Source organism: Athene noctua, chromosome 7 (assembly GCF_965140245.1).
Source record: "Athene noctua chromosome 7, bAthNoc1.hap1.1, whole genome shotgun sequence".
In the NCBI taxonomy this organism is placed as follows: Eukaryota; Metazoa; Chordata; class Aves; order Strigiformes; family Strigidae; genus Athene; species Athene noctua.
The window spans coordinates 32,808,565-32,829,013 of NC_134043.1; the positions used below are offsets into that span (position 1 = coordinate 32,808,565).

Here is a 20,449-nt window from a genome sequence, read left to right on the forward strand (position 1 = left end):
GAATATGCTGACTAGTAGGTCCCAGCAAAGATATCTATGGATCTCCACCAACAGGCTCCCCCTGAGTGGATACTCCTACCCAGCCTCCTATTTTTAAATGAAATATTGCTGCATGAATACACTTGTCTGAAAAAAGAAGAGATCACTGCTTTCCTTGAACATCAGTCAAGAACATCTGTTCTGCTTAATTCTGCTGACCGAAGTTTATATTTGTTTTTGAGGTGGCTTGATTTTTTTTGAAGTGAGTTAATTTTTATGTCTCAAAGACTGGAAAAAAAGCATCAGCAAGGGAATCCAGCTGATGAATTGTCGTCTTCCAACCTGTGACAGGTTTCAAGTATTTAGAAAAGGCTATGTCTCTTGCAGACTAGTGTTCTAGTCTAGCCTCTGGATGACAAATTAGTCCTCTAGCCTGATACTTGATTAGCAGTTCAGATTTTGTACTGGGAAAAAAAGTAGAGGTCTGTTAGAGCCTGAGCCTTTATCTGAAGCTAGTGGAAGAAACAGGCTTGATCTGGAAGTAGGCAGAGAGAATGCAGACATTGCTAAAGCTGTCCAAGAACTGTCTGTATTTGGGAGGTATGTCCTGCCAGATTAGCAAGCTGAAACTCCTTCAAAACTGTAACTTGTTGATGGATAAATTCAGGATTTGTCCAGGGAATTTACTTCATAAAAAGCAGCATTTATTAAGTTCTCATTCTGGAAACAGCACTAAATTAAGTGTCTAAAGCCAGATGTTCTACAATAAGGGCAGAACACAGGAAAAAGTAATTATGCAAGGAAGGCAGGACTAACAAGGTCTATTCTGTTTGTTCAGTTATTTTTGTAGAATGAACATATTTTATATATTCCTTTTGCCAGACTCTTTTCCTCTCAATAAAAAAGAGCTCACTCAGTAAAGAATTACATAATACAGAGGCCACATCTCATAAAATCAGTAGCAACTCCTAATATGGGCTTGAGTTCTAGATGTAACTTCTCTCCAGTCACAGTTTTATGAGATCTTATTAACTGTACTCACTTTAAGAACCCACTTTGAATCAGGCTTTGTCTGACTCCATATTAAGCCACTTAATGTAAATAAAATCACAGAAATCGGAATATTTAAGCTACATAATATAAAACAGGCAGGAGATAGAATTATCTGTTGTTTCAACCTGCTAAGACCGTGAGGACAGTCCTTGGAAGAGATGGGAGTTTGAGGAAGGCAAACATGCATGAGCTCTAATCTGCTGGAGAACCTCTAGCTAGCCTGACTCACAGTCTTAGAAATAAATTTACAGAGGGGTGAATGTGAAAATACAAACAGTGTTAAAAATTTTTAGTATGCCCCTGGCAAGTAGTCCGGGTTTTGAAACTCTACAATAGGTAAGATGCTTTCAAAGGAGAAACTGGTAGCAGAAAGTGCTTCCAGAATGTTTCTCTCACAAAACTATAAACAAGTAATACTTACGAGATGTGCTCTTAAACACACCATTTGGACTGAGTTAACAGTACCAACATAATTTGCTTGTTAAAGAACATTTTCTACCTGTGCCCCTCACCAATCACATTTGATATTCCCTGCTCTTGCCTACAGTCTGAGATTTTCATTCAGCCATCAGGACTTTGAAAAAGCTTGCAATAAGCCACAGAAACACTATGAATGAAGATAACAGGAAACAACCCCGCGGGTTACAGATTGTTCCCCCTGTCCATCAGAAAAAGTTGTCCACTTGAAAATTCATAACTCTTCAAATTAATGTTCAAATTCTACTCATTACATTACAGAGTTATCCCACTTTTTCACAATTGGCAAAAGGTTACACTATCTGTTTCAAATTAAGGAGTTGTTAACTCTAGTTTAATCTCTCAAAACTGAAGGAAACGTTAATTAACACGATTTAGAACAACAATCTCTGGTCTCTCAAAAAATGTGATCTGCATACTACAATAAGTGACACAGAAGGCTTTCAGAATTTTTGGTCTTTTCCTAGTACTTAAAATTTTCAGTAGTCAGTTTAGACATTCTTTGTGAGTTAAGTTTTGAGCAGATTAAAAAAACCCCGCAATTTTAAGAGAAAAACCACGCTGTACCCAGTAAAAGGATGCAGAATAAACACGGTCTTTTATGCGAGCCATGCTGCATATCACAAAGGAAATAGCTTGAACAGCTGAAAGGTGACTTCTGTGTGTGTTGGAACAGTCTGGTCAGTCTTTTTTTTTTTTTTTTTCAACTTGATTTTGTCTGAAAGAGAACTTTTTTTTGTGGATTACATGCAAAGAATTTCCTTGAGGCAAAGATTCTTTTTTTTTTTTTTTTAAAATAAGTTGAACGACTGCGTAGGATATAATTCTGTTCACAGCTTACACCTTCCAGATTCTGTTTTCAAAATTTTATGCTTACTAATATGAACAGCATATAAAATATAGGAAAGACACCTTGTATAAGTGGCCCAAAGCCAATGTAAAATTACTAAAATAGCTATATTATTATATAATAAGTCTCACACTAATTAATGTAGAATATATGTTCCAGCGATTCCACATATTAGGACAAGATTGCCCCCTACAGTATCTGTACTGTTCTTAAAATCTCAAGTAGAAGACTCATTTTTCATAGAACGTTATCTTAAACAAAAGTTAAGGAAATGGTTTCAGAAGAACTTTCCTGGATTACAGCTGTTTTTAAAATTTTGTTCACTACATAATATAAATCAATATTTAAAGCAAAAGTATTCAAGAAACCACCAGGACTATTCTGAAGAAAGCATTCACAGCAAATATTCAGCTGACTCTACATTACCTTCAATAGCGGGACTGTACTGAGACATCACATTACTAGCCAAAGTCGGCAAGGAGACTGCCACGAAGACCATGAGAAGGCAAGCAATTTTATATTCTTCTTCTGGACTAATGTTTTCTAAAAACAAAACCAAAGTTCTCTGATTAAAGAAGTAATCTTCAAATATTTCCTTTCAACTGCACGTAGAATATAAAATGTTTGACCAAACAAATTTAAACCCATCAACAACTCAATGTCTTCATTACGAAAGGAGAAATACGTCAGTCTTGCCAAAAGACACAGAATGGCGATTCAAAATCTCCAGTTTATTATCTACAAGAATGAAGGCAAGTCACTGCCACCCTATCACTTCCAACCATTTAGTTACTAAGACTTTAATATGCTGAGCAGAACAGTATTCCTACACGCTGGTGTAAACCCAGTTATTGCTCTGAGGTGAGGAGAGCTTCTCTTGCACTCTCCCTTTGGTAAAGGAGCATGTGATGTGCACTCACCTCAATTCACACTATTTTGAACACAGCAGCATCACCACACATTAGCATAAGAGTAATTTAAAAGAAGTCAGCAGTTGGTAAATACAGTACTTATATCTGTACAAACTGAGTTACTACAAGCAAAATACAAGATCCTAACCAATCATGAAAGATGCAGAAATTTCCTGTCTTGTTCACCCAGCTTATACATTTCACAGATGCACCACAATGAAAATAATCCATTTAAAATGCCACTTCAGATACTATCTATCTTCCAAAGGTATACCTACATACATTGTACATATAATGTGTATAAAATAAATGATTTTTTTTTTCTACTTGATACTTAAGTTTGAATATTAAAGTGACCCTTGAAATTAGCTGTCATTTGCCCTCCCAAAATAACTACTATTAAAGCAGGAAAAAACAACTTAGGTAGCATTTAAATCTGATCTGATTATAACATTAACCATTCATTACACACAGGGGAAAAAAAGCCATAAAGTGCTCAGCAAGGAAGATACGGAAAAAAAGTTGAAGACTGTCAAAAAGCTCTTAAAAGTCTTAATTCATGCCTTCAAACCCAGCAGAGTAAACAGAACTGAGAAGCTTAAGACAGTGGTTCTTTAAAACAAGTAAGAGGAAGCACTATACATGTTAGAACATTTAAGATGCTTATTTTACAATGTTTCCCCTTGTAAGCTCCATGTTAACACTTGTATAACACACTGGTAACACAATGTTGTGAAATTCATGAAGTGCATTCAGCTAGCATTTCATCTCCTAATGCCTGCTTACGAGACACAGATTTGTTACAGATCTGCACCACAGAACTGATCACGTCTAATTGTTCACAATCAAGTCCTATTTTCATTGTCCTGGAATTACAGCAATTTTCACCATTAGCTATTAAACTCCCTCAACATCTACTCGTTATTCTTTCCTAGGTCAACAAATTCATTCATATGTGGTTGAAAAGATTCTCAAGATAACACACTAGTAGGCAGCAGGCACTAATAATTCATGTTCTTACGCCATTTACAGAGTTCATTGCAGAATACAAAGGACCCAAGATATAAAAGTCGCTACCTAGCACTTTAAACACTTCCATGTGTAGCTGCATTCATTTTTGTGTGCCCCGCCCCCCCTTTTTTAAACACAATTTCTAAGTTGTAACTTCTTACCTGATTTTTGGGAAGACAGTGCTACGACCAAAGCAGGATCAATCTCACATGGCAATCCAGCAGCTGATGACAGTTCATACACATTCATTGCCACCTGAGGACCAAAAGAAAGATAATTATAAAAAAGACGACACTGATTGCTTTTTGGGTAAACATGACAAAGCACAGTTTTGCTGTCATGTTTAAAATGTTCACATCAGAGTTTGAGCGCTAAGGAATTTCAGGGACTTGGCTAAAACAAGATAAAGAGACTCTTAGGTTTTTCTTGGTTTCTAACCTACATTGAACAGCTGGTCAGTACTATGTGTGCTTGATTATAATTACTTTTTGTCAGGTCAAACAAAGCTTGTATATTTTTCTACATTACCTCCAAAGCAAACATCCTGACTTCCAGTTAGTTGTTTCTACATCTTTCCTCACTGTTCAAAAGAAAGTAACAGATTTTTCTCTACTAAATCTAAAAGTATCAGCTAACAAACATCTGCAAATATAGCATTTTGGACAAAAGCCAAGTTACCATCTAGTGAAATATGAGAGTAAAGCAGATTCTTACAATATTCAAATTTGATAGAGATTTAGTGTCCAGTGATTCCAAGTGCCAACACTTAGACTCTAAGTAGCCCTAACACTTGGAGGAACTAAGACATCTTGAAACGCAGTCCATTTTCCAGACTGTCCCAGGCTGTATCTTTTATTGCCATCAACAAACCTTCAACACCGTTCTTTTCTCTTTCCCTAGTTTACATATTGGACAAAGTATCTGAAGCTGTAGTTCAGATGAATCTCTGCAAAAGCAAGTTTATACAAAATGCAAAGGACTATGGGAAACATTAGCAATGTGTTCTACTGCCATTAATATTTGAGAAGTTTTACACTTGGCCCATAAATTCTCATATATAGTTGCTCAGCTGCACATAGGGGATATTGTGCAGACTATCCTTATTGACGTGTTCCAGCCTGGCTACCCAAGGGCAAGTTTTGCTATGAAAAGCATACGATGTTTGCACAGTGCTATGCTGTCAGCAGGGCATATGATATTAGCTTGAGTACAGTCTTGTCTTAAAAGAATTACAGAGTTATCTGGATGGGAGCTGGTTCACAACAAACTGGCTAATGAGCAACAGTGGAACAAATGCAAGCCTGTTTCTAAAAGCCTGTATAGACATCCTAACAATTAATATTAAAAATAACCAAAATAAAAGGAGAACAAAGGGGACACCTTATAGCAGCTTCCCAGAACTTAAAGGTGGGGAAGGTGGGGAAGGACTCTATTAGGGCCTGCAGGGATAGGACGAGGGGTAACGGTTTTAAACTGTAAGAGGGCAGATTTGGATTAGTTATAAGGAAGAAGTTCTTCCCTGTGAGGGTGGCGAGACACTGGCACAGGTTGCCCAGAGCAGCTGTGTCTGCCCCCTCCCTGGCAGTGTTCCAGGTCAGGTTGGACGGGGCTGTGAGCAACCTGGGCTAGTGGAAGGTGTCCCTGCCCGTGGCAGGGGGGTTGGAACTGCATGATCTTTAAGGTCACTTTCAACCAAAACCATTCTATGATTCTATAAATCCCCATTTTGCCAGTCACCCCAAATCATAAGTTTTAGGGGTACTAAAATAAAAATAACATTGCATAACAACTATTTATTTAATCAACAGCTTCAAAGTTATTTATGCTTTGCTTGGTAAATTCAGTACATAGGAAATTACTATGTTATTATGTCCTAAAATATGCCCAATTGGGCAAATATTCCAATCCATTGTACAAAGCCTTGTAAAGATCTGTCTGTTGGCATGCCTTCATTAAAAAAAAAAAAAAAAAAACAAAAAAACAGGCTGCCTTATTGTCCTAAAAGAAGCCTTTGTTGCTTAAAATTGCACTGCTGTATGTGACAAGGCCAGGAGAAAGCTCAGACAATGAGCTGCTGATTATCCACAGGACTTAATTATTAGCAGGCTCACAGCATAGTTCTAGCCCTTCCAACAAGTTGTTTTCAAGACAAAGCTCTGGCAGAGTTGCAGGGTAGCACATCACAGCTCCCAGCATTCCCAGTGGGCACTACAGGCAAGACTACACAGGTTTGGCTCCTCCACGCACAGTCCTCCAACATTATCCAGGCAAGCTATGTACTCCCAACAAGCCTATATAGCATCATGCCGCACCACCAGATGTGAAATCTGTGGTTGGTATCATGCCAAGACCAGCATGGTGGACTGTACCACAGCATTCACAATTATTTCAGACACTTTGAACTAGAAAAAGCCACACACAAATTAGGTATATTTAAGAATCACACTAGAACTAGAACAGACCCAAAGAAGGCCAACAGCCAAATATTACATGAAGCAGAGGCAACTAGTTGGTACTATGTGGCATGAGCCACAGAACAGTCCTCAGCATGGTTTTATTTAGCAGTAGATTGCTTTGACATCCAATTATATGAGTGACTACAAATTACTCCAGTGACTTCCAGAAGAGAAGGTCAAAATCAGACCTGTAGCTATTACATGCACAGAGATCCAACCATGTAAGCAGTATCCTTGAAACATTTATTTTACCAGTTACACTGTTCACACTACCAAGCAGCTCAGTATTCTTCCCTTTATCACTTAGTCATATTTTAACACCTGAAAAATCTTGCTCTTAATTCTTTCCGTGAGAGTTCTCAAATATGACTACAGGCAGATAGACACTGGTGCTTATCCTATCAGTTGGTTGTCTTTTTCAACTACTTAGCTCTTTGGAAAAAAGGGTGTTCTTTTTTTTCTGAATTTTTTCATACTAAGCACAAAAGTCTTGCCCCTTACATATTTTTAGTAAGCTCCAAAAAGAACTCCATCACCCCTTGGGCAGAACATTACCTTCATGTCAGTCTCTCTCGGAATGTGATCTTTAAAGTCCTCGATGGAACTTACAAGGAAAGGAATGTGGTAGGATAAGACCTAAGAGACACAAACACATACAATATAAGAAAAATATACTTCCAATGTTAATGATCAAATAGACACTACCATTATTTTGCCAATCTTTAATTTTTTAAAAATGGAATTTTTATTTTATTCATATAAACATTTGTAGATTTAAGACATTAAAGCCTAACAAATGCAAAATCAAGCTGTTTGCAAACAAAGTGAAATGAAAACTTTTAAAATGTACTAAACATTGAGAGGCATGCTCAAAAACCTGTATGTTTTAACACAACATTTCTCTGAGCAGTACTCAAAAAGTAGATTCTTCCACCCCCAACTTGCAATTCAAAGTTCAGTTATGACTGAGTATTGCCATTTCACCCACATGCCAACCTTTTAAGAGTCAACATTCCTAGTGAAGCTTCAAATACCCTACCGTTCCATTAAATTAAATACAATGAAAATTATTCAGAACATATTCAGTTATTTCTTACATCTCTAAGTGCTTCCTGTGCCAACGACCGAAAAGACAAGATAACACCAATAATCGTCATTCTCTTCAAAACACTGTCAACAGCTGAAGAGAAACAGAACAGAACAGCAGTGAACAAGAACCTGTTGATGCTTGCAAGCTCAACTCTTCAAAAAAAGAGAACATTTCACAAAATACAGAATAAACACAAGGGACTGAAACAGTGACATTCCTTAAAAGAGCCCAAATAAACAGTGTTTAAGCAGGTTTTTATAGCTGAGTTGACAATGGGATTTTCAGAAGACTATCCTGTTAACCACTACATGCAGCTGACAATACTGGATGCTAACACTAGTTCTGCGTTTTCTTGAGGCCAAAAATGTCTCTTTATAATAATAATTTAAAAAAATAATTACTTATGTTAATTACACGTAAAGATCCTTCCAAAGACTGCAATAATTAACACTGCAATGGAATCAAGTCAGAAACATGTGTCAAGAAAGCCTGTGATTTGTATTCTACAGCTATGCACCCAGTTTGCAGATTACTGCTGTTATAGCTATGTTATCATCCCTGAAAAGATGCTCGAAGCTCATCACTACTATAGTTCCTGTGCACTAATTAACACTGAAATCTCATTTTGTATGTACATGAGAAGACTGGAAAATTTTGAGAAGATGCATCAGTTCATCCGAGCCCACACACATTTTGCTGCTTCTGTATACTTAATACAGAGAAATTAGTTTTTCTCATTTTCTTTTAAAGGACAAAGCTAAAAAACAATTCTGTATCTTTAGTAGAACCTCGTTAGTTACCCACATGATAATCTTTTAAAGAGTGCTGCCATCTGGTCTGGCTTGTCGAAACTGGTCCTCATTTGTGTTAGAACCTCAACATTCTCCACCACAAGTTTCTAAAAAGAAGCAAAGATTCAGGTCATCTATAGATTTCAGTATGTTAATAGGATAAATGCATGGTTTAGGATATTTCAGTCTGGCAGAGAAGCAACTAAACTCATGGAATACAGATGTACCCACTGTGTTCTTAGTGGGACTACAATATCAGTATTATTAAGCACTACTCTACACAAAAACAGGCTCTGAATCAAAAAGCAGAGGATTAGATACCCCTTGGAACATGACTTTTATATTCAACAATGAGTACAACTTCTTAAAACAAGGGAATGAAACTCAGTAAAACCAGACAATAGCTCCTTATGCTAGTCAGCTTTTTATAAGAAAATTATACATGTATCAATAAAAATGCAGATTCACAAGTAATCCATTCTTTTGGGTTGCTCATTTCAGTAGTTACACTGTAAGGATTAGAAATTTAATGTTGGTAAATTGAACGAAGAATGTAAGAGTCAGATTATTAAATCCTCGTGCAGTTTGCTTGAAATTTTCTTCCATTGTAATATAAAATAAAACCACAGACATTACTTCAAGTCCTGAAACAGTTAAACTCAATTGCAATATTTTTCATTTCAGTTCAACCAAAAGAAAATGTGTGTCTGTTTCTAATGTGTAACAGCTCTCATACATGCAGCTTGTAGCATTAGGGAAAACGTAGTAACTTTCCTGAAATCATTCTTCAAATATGTATCAGATTTAACTTTAAATTACAAAGATTGCATAATCACATCCATAAAATGTCATATCCAAAAAGGGTTTCTTGCTAGCTAAGAAACTTATGTTTGTGCCATGCAGTATTTTTAAACTCTCCTCAAGCAAGAAACAGGTACTTTGTTCTTACAAAAAATATTTTTGCAGTTTGAGTGCTAAGCACCCTATTTCAGAAATGTAAAATATGGTTATTTCTCTTTAAGTAATTCAACCAGTGGCTAAAAAAATTTAGATATCTTATGTGCTTCTGAACATTAAATGAAGAAAGTGTTTCCTTTCTTTTAAAGGCAACTTAATTTAGGGCTTTTTATACACTAAACAATATCGAGGTAGAAAAGAACTGAAAGATGGAGAAAGAGAACAATATATTACGTATTGGGGGTGGTCTTCCAAAGTTGATTATTAATAGTTCATTTTTCAAGTGGATGCATTCAATCCATCTTAATTACCAGGCAGCACAAACAAAAAGAGCAGTGAGGAGGGAGCAGAAAAAAACACTATTCAAACATGTAAGCCACTATAAGCCTAGAACATAATTTAAGATATATCATATAAAATTCTAAGAAGAGACATACCTGCAGAAACCTATTGCTAAGGATTCAGGAACATCTGACCTTTGATAGTTCTGCTAACTACTTTAATAGTTTTACTTTACTTCGCTTCAACCCATGCTGAAAACAGGGCATAACACAGCAAGTGGCAAGCAGGGAAATTAAATTTCAGAGTAAGTATTACTGTGACCACAGGAGGAAAAAAAACCCAGCACAACTGAAACTATTTTGCTGCTACGAAATAAATGGCAATCTGTATTTACTCCCACCTCCTAGACAAGTAGTCTGTGCAAAGCAGATCTGCCCAACAGCTTAGACCTCTTAGATTCAATTAGTCTGTGTCATGGTCGTGCTATTTCCATAAACTCAAGTCTACCCATAATCCATCCAGTCTTCTCACTTTCGTTCTTATCTTCAGTGAGAAGGAAGGAAAGAAACAAACTATACAAGAAGTAGCAAACTAACCACCTTCAAGAATGTGTGCATGTGTGCACACGCAGATACACACGATGTACTTCTATGCTGAAAGCCAAAGCAAGACTGGCTTGTGCTGAAATGAAGATGGGCATTTTAAACCAAACGATGTATCAGAACTTGGCAGATGTGTGACATTTTAATTTAAATCCTTCAAAGCTCTCCAGAATGCAAGATTGAAGGCAATAGCCCACGCACATTGTTACTGAGTCAAGCTTTCGGCTTTACAAAAAATAACCAGCATATTAGTTGAAGATTTAAAAGGAATAGGCTGGAATACAGTTCAAATAGTTACTTAAATGAGGCAAACTTTCCCTCCTTGCCCCAGTCTTAAACTTCAGATATAAACCCAACACCTGGTCCCAGTGCGGGAAGCAAAGCAAGCGTGTTGAACCCTACTCTTAATAAATTCCCCATTCTATCCTCTTGTTGCTTCCTTCCCACAAACACAGATGTTTCTCAGTGCTTTCCTGCTAAGCCAACTGCATCCCAGCCAAAGAGATGAACATTTTATTACTTTTTTTCCTCCAAATATGTGGTCATGTGCATGTGGATCTCCATCATGATCTGCTTATACTTAGTATTAGAAAAACAACAAATCTCAGTGATAATTTAAAGTCGCTTTGGAAAAAAAAAATACACAGAGCTACAGTATTAATTATGCTGATTTTGAGGAGGTCTGACAACTCCCCAGGAAGTGGACAAATAAACAGCAGCAACCAAGCAACATATGCCCAACAGCTTTACATTTTACTTGGAATGTGACAGATGTCCCTTTGTCTATAGCCAGGAGTTACAGAATTTAACTTTAAAATCACATCATTCTCACCAGGAAAGTCTCATCCTGAAACTTAAAAACTGGAATGGGCATAAGGAATCTGGCTGGTCAGTCAGATCAGGGTTGCTGCATGCTCTTGGGGCAGCTTGGAAAACATGAGCAGCCCCTCTCCTTAAGTTGTGACATTGAATGTATTTTTACCCTGGACTTACTAATTTTTTTAAAAATTAGGGGGTTTTATGCATATGAATTCGTAGATTCAAAGCCTAATACATTTGAAACCGAGCTGTTTGCAAAGTGAAAGGAAAACTTCAAATCTTTTAGGGCATCATACATCTTGTCAACAAAGCAGCACTGAAATTCACAATGTTTACAGAGAGAACAAGAGCTCTGAAACTGCAACATAGGATATATTAAAAACACACACATTTAAAGGCTTGGTATGCTAATAATAAAAAACTGTTGTTGGAAAAAAAATGATAAGTTCTTAGACCTCTTAAGTATTCATGTGCATTTCAAAAAACACAGCATGCATGAATAGTTACAAAGTACTCCTTATTGTAATTAGTGGTTAAATAAATTGAAAATTATGACATGTAATAACTTCTAATTACATTTGGAAATGCCACTAAAAGACCATGTCATATGAAAAGCAAACATGTGCCAATTAGTGACATTTTAATAGTATGACTATCCTGGGAAAGTAATACATGTTATTTAATATATTAAAACCTCTTTCCAGAAAGTTATTTACACAGGCACCAAGTGCAACTAGCTTCCCTGACATGCCCCTATTTACAATTTTTTTTAATCACACCAACTTTATTGTTTGTTTGTGTTGCTGTAGGTATCAGGTTTATTTTATCAGAATACTGACACTTATAATAAATTGATACTGTTCAGCCAGAGGGAAAGATATGTCTAAAAATGAGGGAAACTAAGAAAGACAACAGACCTGAAGTCTCCCATCCGTGTAAACTGAACAATAGATGCTAACACACACAGTAAAGAAAGTAAGTCCTTATAGATGACTAAGATACACGTGAGATTTTCATGGTAAGTTTTGAGAGTCAACAGACTTGCGTAAGCCCTTCACAAGCACCTGGAGATCTCAAAAAGCATTTGTCTTCTCAATGATGATAAAAAGAGACTTGACTCCTATCTTAGGGTATCTAACATAGAGATCAATAGAGCCTGCATAAAGCCCTGCCCATTCAGCTGTTGAAGAATGTGGGATACACACGTACCGCATGTGCAAAAGCACTACAAAATAAGAGTAATATTCACAGCTTTATCAGTTTGTTTGATGAAGTTGTTTCAAAAAGATGGCATGCGGAAGCATAGCTATTAAATATCCTAAAGGAAGCTTAAACAGAATGCTACCCGCCTTCCCACCCACCAGTTTCCCAAGGTTACCTTAAGCTCAGCAACCTGTGAAGAAATGTGCCACATCAGACTTTCACTTAGGAACTTCATGCCATATGGTCCCAGAAGTTCAGAAAGGGCTCTCATTTCTGAGGAATAAAACAAAACTTCTACTTCAAACATTCCTTCTTCAGTTATTTGATGCCAGACATGTCTAGTGTAGTGGTGGTTTATTTGCAAAATATTTTATCACAAACTAGAATTTTAGATATAAGAACTTGTGTCATAATAGAACTGAAGCAGCAGTCACCAACATAACACATGCCTATCTCTGTAGCTTAAATGCATCAATGCTACTTTGACCAAAAAATAGGAAGTGAGCTCTCTCAAGACACAGAGACAGCACAATAAAGAGTACTTACAACACTACTGAAGGTTAACAAATGCTGTCTGTAATAGAACGCTGTAAGAGTTGCTGTTTTTTCAATTACTCAAGCATACAGTAACTATTCCTCACAAACATCCAGTAGAACATCAAAGTTTACCTGATATGTCAGAATATTCCTCAGCGTTAAATGTCAATTCATTTTCTGTAGGCAAATTCACAAATGCCTTCATGGCTGGAAAATAGGCTATGTGACCATTGCTGACTTGTCGTAGCAAGGTTTCCAAATACCTTATCAGAAAGGAAAAAAGTTTTAGATGAAGAGACACATGTTCATAGATACTCTAAACAGATGAAACATACTTGTGTGACAAGGGACAAAGCCTATAGACTAAAGTTTTACTTTCATAGTTCAACTGATAACTGTATCTTACTCTACATCCCCCCTGCCCCCCGGTGAATTTCACAATAAGCAAACCTTAAAGTGATTTTAACAGGTACTGGAAGAAGTAAACTTGTGAAGTTGGAAACTTAAGAAAATTTCAAAACAACTCCACTTCTCTAATTTCAGATTTTTAATTAAATGAAAATATTGCAAAAATTTTGCAACAAGTGTTCAGATAATTACTTACCAATTTGTGTACAGGCTGGTAATGGTTGGCTCACCGTGACTATCTAAATGTTGGGTTTGCTGAAGCAGAACATTGTTAAATACTCGTGTAATGTCAATCTGTACATAATTTTCTATTGACTGGAGCACTGTCATATAGGCTCTTACACTGGTTAACAGCTCTGAAGGCTTTGCAATCTCTTGTGTTGCTTGATTATACATAGTCATTCCAACAATTGACCTTTTAGAAACAAAAATAAATGGAAACAAATAAATTACATTTATTAGTAAAATTAAATAGACAGAAAGATGCAGCTATAAAAATGATTTTATATTCAAAGCTTTTATCTGACCACTTCTCCAATCTGAAAGTACAGAACTCTAATCAATGCTCATACTACAAACAGCACTTTTAAAAATATTTCTAGATGCCAAAGACAACTGTATTCATGGTTCCAGCAAAAATTTCATGAGACTAAAAATAGTCACCAAGCATTTTTTAAAATAAAGATTCCCCAACCCAAATATAAGAGCAATCCACAATGTAGAAAACTTACAACTACTTTGATAAATAAATTAACTTTAAAATCTTAAAACACAAAACTTCTGGGAAATGCAAGAGCAATGATGTATTAAAGTGTTCAAAGCTTATTCACTAAGGCAAAAATTCTTTGACCAAAGTTTCTGACATAGTTTTAGTTTGAAATATCTATTAAGAAATCATATAGCTATAATTCTGAATTGAAAATATTCAAAGCAAAACTTCTATCTTGTGTTGCTTTGTGTAAGTATTTAAAGGCACATCTGATTACCTTGTGATATTAACTATGCCTATTGTATTTGAATGCATGAATTTTGTAAGACACAGGCCACACTATTTGATCTCTCTTCTTTCTGCCTCAGCTCATGCAATATTAAAAAAAAATCTCAACATTATCTTGAAAGATCTTGGTTGCAACAGATAGGTTTCCTAGAACACACTTTTTAACTGTTTTAAATAAATTGTCAAGTTATTTAAAAAAAAAAATAATCTGCTGAAAACAGAAGCTCTGAAGCTCTGCTTTCAGCAGCTAATATCTCTCGGCAATTACCATGTAAGCAGATAAAAGGAAATATTTTTATATCATTTGGTAAGTTTCAGACATATTTGTATATACAATTTTAAAAATTTAGGTATATGTTAAGTAAATAAATAGGGATCTTATAAATGAAAAACAAATCTCCATTTAGCTGACACAGTGATTTCTATCTTTAATCAAAAAGTTAACAAACTGCAAGACTTTGATTTGTTCAGATTATCACTACAAATAAATCCAGGTTTCAAATAATAGATGTCCTATGCATCAGGCTAGCTTTCAAGCTAGATCATAACCACACAAAGAACTGCATACTCCCTTTTAACATAAACGGACACGGACTTTACTCAGATATCACTTAAACCAGGCCCTCAATCAAACTGTGTCAGTGGGTCCTTAAAGCCAACAAGTTTTCTTAGTAAATAAAACTTGTAGCATTGAGATTTTCAGAGCTAAGCTTTTGAGTCGTATGTATGTTTCAAAGGCAGAACAGCAACAAAATGAAACAAAAAAGAAACAGGTATATTACTACCTTCATCAGAGGTGAACGGGATAAATTATTCTGGAGGAAAACATCAGCTTAAGTAACATTTTTGTTGTTGCTTGGAAATGTGTAAATACGTCTATTTTCACAAGTTTACTTCTGAGGCAGTCTCTCTTTTGCTTTAAAATTAACTCAAAATTGGTATTATTACAAGATTAAGTGGCATAATATTAGTCCAGTCGTACATGAAACCAAGCAGGTTAAAACAGTACACAAAAAACTCCTAACACTGAAACACTAACACTTTATTTAAGGGTAAACTGCAAGCCTCTGGAAGAAATGCCACTTAAGTATCTGAAAAATAATTATAAATTCAACATTTATGGTGTTTGTCTAACAAGTCTCATTTTTTTCATGAGACAAGAAAAAGAAAAGCAGTCTCTGAAAGTCATCTGCCTGTGGCTTCAGCCCCAATCCACAAGCCAACCCCCCCAAAATTAAAAAAATAATCACAAGTGACCAAATGGTCTAAGTTCATAAATCTGAAGATAACAGCTGACTCCTTATGAAGTCATGAAGTTATTTTCACTTTTATGCCATCCTTACTTGAAAGATGGAGTGCTTTAGTGACCTAACATTATGTCTTGATGATTGAAATTTATTAGAAGTCTTTATACTTTGCTTGAACTAAATAACTAGTAATCCTTGGCATAAAATACAACTAGGATAGCTGGCTGTTTTAATATGAAGTCCTCTCCAGAAGTTTTCATTTGCCCGTTTCTGTAAATAATGATGGGAAGATCAAGGTAAGAACAGACAGGAATATAAAGTGGCAACGCTTTTTATTTTAAGAACAAAAAGGTAACTAAAGCATCTTCTCAGTTGCCTTTGTCAGGTTTTGAGTTCTGATTTTTAGATTTCCTTTCAGCAAGCCAGTAAACTCAAACACTTGAAACTTGCAGCACTACGCAAAAGAATGGTGGGAAGACAGTCTTTATAAATGCCTAAAAATAGGTGTCACCAACTCCCACAAAAATACAGAGAACTAGGAACACAGAATCAGGCTGTTAAATAGGTGATATGCGTTTCAGTATGTTTTGTTTTAAAATAGGAACTAACAATTGTGTATGTCTGCATATATAACGTTTCTCATTTTAGTCAGAATTTGACTCATGAGTTTCGTGATCCACCTTTGAAAACTAGTTTTATGTAGCAAATATACAATACTTCCAACATCAAATCAGTAAAGACTTATCTTATATAAGAATACTTCCAATTTTACAATATTTCTTACTTGGTAAAGCGGATTTCCAGGTGAGATGTTAAATATTCTCTTGGGGTAAACGTGTGTTCCCAGACCACCATGTTTGGTACGTAATTGATTGAGAAACAGAGCTCAGAAAGTGCAGTGTGCAGTTTGTCCAGGCTTTAAGAACAGGCAACAAGAAATTAAAAAAAAAAATAAAATATTTAGCCTTAACAAGTATTATCATGGAAAGCACACACTGGATGGAAGAATGCCTCAAGAGCAGGTACCGCTCTAACTCTTCCTTTCATTATCCTTTCCAGCTCTGAGACACTTTTCTAGCTTATTTTAAAAACAGTATTTTGGGTAAGAACACATCCTACAACTGCATACTGATCTGCATCACACACAGTGATGCAAAATAGAGATATATTTTTATGTATCTGCATATTTTTCCCCTAGAAAAGAACAGTCTGTTCAGGTGTTTTTTCCTAACCGAACTAAGTAAAACAAGTAATGTTTGCTACTAGCCAGTACTAAAAACCTAAAAAATTGAGAGAGTGAATCTTAACCTACAAATATATTCTTTTCCCTCAACTTCTCTAATCTTTGCAGGTCTCTGTTTCGTGGTTGCAAGTGTAGCAAAACCACTTCCCTTTCAGCAGTGTGTTTTTAGGCACTCCCAGCCACAACACTGAACATGTATTGTTTCCTTTTCTTCTTTCCTCCTCATACTTTTATCACTCTACCATCTTGTCCTCTGATCTCTTCGAACAATTATCTTCTACCTTTTCCTTCCCTATCATCTCTTACACCCCAAACTGTATTTGTTGATCTTTCCTCTTATCTCTTTCAGGTGGGTTTTTTGGTTTTGTTATTGATTTGCTGGTGTTTTCAATTTTTCTGTAGCTGCTAACAAGGCAACCTTCCCCAGCTGGTACAGGCACTAGAGCCTCAACTCCATCCCAGCAGTTGAAGGCAGCAAACAGCCTTTTGGCAGTAAGGACTTTCAGCCCAACCTGTACTTGACCTAGTTAATAAAGCAAGGCAGAATCAAAGATGCCATCAACTCCATGGACTCTGACTTCCACAACCATTAATATGACTATATAGGAAACCTAGCTACAGCACAGGGATCCTTTCTGCTCAGGGAAGGAAACAGCCGAGGGGATAAATTCAAGGAGATGCTGTTGCTCTGCATAACTGAATTCAGTCTCTGTACAGAAGCATCAATATGCTCACAAACTACAAAGGTGCTGTATTTGCAGTCAATTAAACTTACTCAAATAAATTAAGCAAGAAGCATTCAATATGTACATCACATGTTTTGACTTGGGATTCAAGGTGAAAAGAAGAGAAGAGGTGGCTTACTTTGTCACAACCAATCTGTTTTTCCTCATGCTTTCTACTCCTGGTTTCTCCCTTTCAGGTTCTCCTTTCTTTCCAGTCTGTTTTTTTGACTTTTTGTTCACTGCTTGACTGATAGTTTTGGCACAATGCTTTGGCAGCAACTAGTAAACAAAAAGAAATAGCCCCTCTAAGTTAAAATCCAACTTGGTAGCAGCCATGATACAAAATAAGCTTATGGTCCAGGTGGAGACTTCATCACACAAGTAACACATTCCACCTTTGACTACTAACTACAAAATTCTAATATTAAAAGTCTTCCTCAAACCACCTGCAACTTTCCAGAAGAGAGAAAAGAGTGAACATGAAATAGAACCATAAAAATACATGAAGTTGAACACAGAAAAATCTCAAAGGAGAATTAAAATAGACACAACCACACTCACCTGATCACTCAGTGTACATTGTTCTGTGCAAATGTCTGTGATAAGATTTCGAGCTTGCTTTGCCATTTCATCCAAGAACATGTTACACAAGGAAAGACTACGATCTCCAATATGATGTCGCTGTTAAAGAAGAAAAAAAAGTGTGATTTTCAGTCTCCCGTTAGTCCTACAATATTCACACAAGACACACTGTACTGCAGATAACAGTTTACTAGATTATATAACTAGAGTATAAGAAATAATAAATTAATTAGTCCTCAAATAATCTCAGCTCCTGGATTTTTTTTTTGGAAGCAACTTCAATCATGAAATCTTGAAAGTCATTGACATGGCACACTATCATTAATACTATTTTGCAAAACATTTTCTGTAAAAGGGGGCAAAACAGATTCTAAGAAGTAGGTTTTCATGTTTAATTTTGGACCGAATCTACTTTAATGTGTCCAGTATTCAAGGTTTCTCTCAATCTCCTCTTAATTAATTTGTACCAGTACTAAATCTAGGAGACAGAGCATGCAACTCAAGCTATATGGAAAGCACAGTGTCCTTCATACCACTGAAAACATCAATAATGAAGCCCTTCTGCATTAATTTCTGAGTTCAGTTCCTTTGTCACTGGATCTGCACAAGCATAGCCTCTGTCTCACTGAAATCCTTCTTTCACCACTAATGTTTACTTACTAACAGCCACACTACCACACATTGTACACAGCACAATGAAGATTATTTTTCCAAAATGATAATAGTTACCATGTCACACAATTCAGATATTGAATTCAAAGTTCTGCTGACTGTGGCAAAATGTGCTTGCTGCAGCTGAATTTACAGTAACTAGCATACAGTGGACTTTGGCTACTGATTCCTTACTGTTACTATAATGGTTCTGAAAGACATCTCTTGTCCTGAAGGGAAGCTTTCTGGAAACCTTTTAGTATGTTGTCTCATATAAATAGAGTCTGCAGCTGTTTAAAGCTAAGTATATGGGGAAAATAATGAGACATATATTGAGATGAAGTTTAGCAGAAGAGGATTTAATGTTTAAATAAGAAAAACCCACATTGTGCATAGTACAATAGATTTTATTCATCCAATTGTTTCAGATGAACACTGTTAAGAATGAAAACACACTTTCATGAGCGCTACACAAAACTGGCCAAATTAACCTCCAGAGTAATTCCAAAGTGAATGGACATACAGGAAATGTACTAAAGGATCTATTTCATTACAACAAAAATAATTTCCTCAGAATCAAACTACTGCTCTTAACAAAGGGTCCACTTCTTTAAGCAACACACTGCATTTTTTCATTTCTAATTCTAACCAAAATGGGCTTGCATTACCAAGTCCTTACCAAAACGAATGCTTGCATTATACTGTATATCACTTAAGATTTTTTTTTTTTAATCATATTGAGGAACACTATTTATAACAAGCCATACAGAACTCCCAACTCCCTATTTCCTTTTTCTCACTATGAGCTTATAAACCATTTGAAAGAAAAAACTGTTACTTGTAAGTTTTATTAGGCATATGGGATTTATTAGCATCTAAGCCTGGAAAATCCCAGAAGAGTAATCTAACCTTTGTACCTTATTTGAATCTCTAAAGCAAAGATAACAATGCTTACTCACTTCAGAAAAAGATTGTGAGATCTATGGGTGAAGAATCACATAAGTAGGTTATCTATCTGTTTTACGTCCCTTTCTACCACTCTCCTCCCTTGAATCTTACACTGCCATAATGAATACCTCCTTGCACTGTTCAGCTCTAACCCTCTCTACTTTAAACAAGAGATGAACATAACCAAGACAATATATTTTAAAATTACCTCTTCTGGGCACAGTTCATGGGTACAGCTCATAAAATGAGTACAAAGCAGTGGGAATGCAATTGAGTATCTTGATTGAGAGGGAAGCTCCAAACACTGCTGAAACATCTTCTCAAAAGCACGACTATAAAAACTGGTATGAAAGAGACATTTAAATGGAATATATACATAGTTTTGCCACAAATGAAGTTTACTTCACACAAATCAAACATGCTATTAATGTCAGACTTTTAGTTATAACTTATACCAAAAACTACACCATGCTTTCAAAGAAGTTTGTGTTCTGCATTCACTTCTCCAGCATTTTATTTGCATCTATTACCATACTTTTTATTCTGACGTCTGCCACATAGGCATCACAAAAACTTGTACCTTTTAAAAAAATGTATTAAGGAAGAATCTGCAAATGACCACAGATCAAT

General features: G+C 36.0%; 1 protein-coding gene across 5 annotated transcripts in view; it reads right to left on the minus strand.

Annotated features, from left to right (window-relative positions):
- NCKAP1 (NCK associated protein 1) overlaps positions 1–20,449 on the minus strand; it is a 60,941-nt gene that overhangs the window by 6,380 nt on the left and 34,112 nt on the right. For all 5 annotated transcript variants that reach the window (XM_074910466.1, XM_074910465.1, XM_074910464.1 and 2 more), the window contains 12 exons: positions 20,028–20,160; positions 18,200–18,319; positions 17,778–17,917; positions 16,455–16,586; positions 13,623–13,841; positions 13,151–13,281; positions 12,657–12,754; positions 8,632–8,725; positions 7,835–7,917; positions 7,293–7,373; positions 4,443–4,536; positions 2,786–2,902 (listed from right to left, as the gene is read on the minus strand). In XM_074910466.1, coding sequence (XP_074766567.1) covers positions 2,786–2,902; positions 4,443–4,536; positions 7,293–7,373; positions 7,835–7,917; positions 8,632–8,725; positions 12,657–12,754; positions 13,151–13,281; positions 13,623–13,841; positions 16,455–16,586; positions 17,778–17,917; positions 18,200–18,319; positions 20,028–20,160 — 1,442 coding nt within the window. The remainder of the gene's footprint in view (positions 1–2,785; positions 2,903–4,442; positions 4,537–7,292; positions 7,374–7,834; positions 7,918–8,631; positions 8,726–12,656; positions 12,755–13,150; positions 13,282–13,622; positions 13,842–16,454; positions 16,587–17,777; positions 17,918–18,199; positions 18,320–20,027; positions 20,161–20,449) is intronic.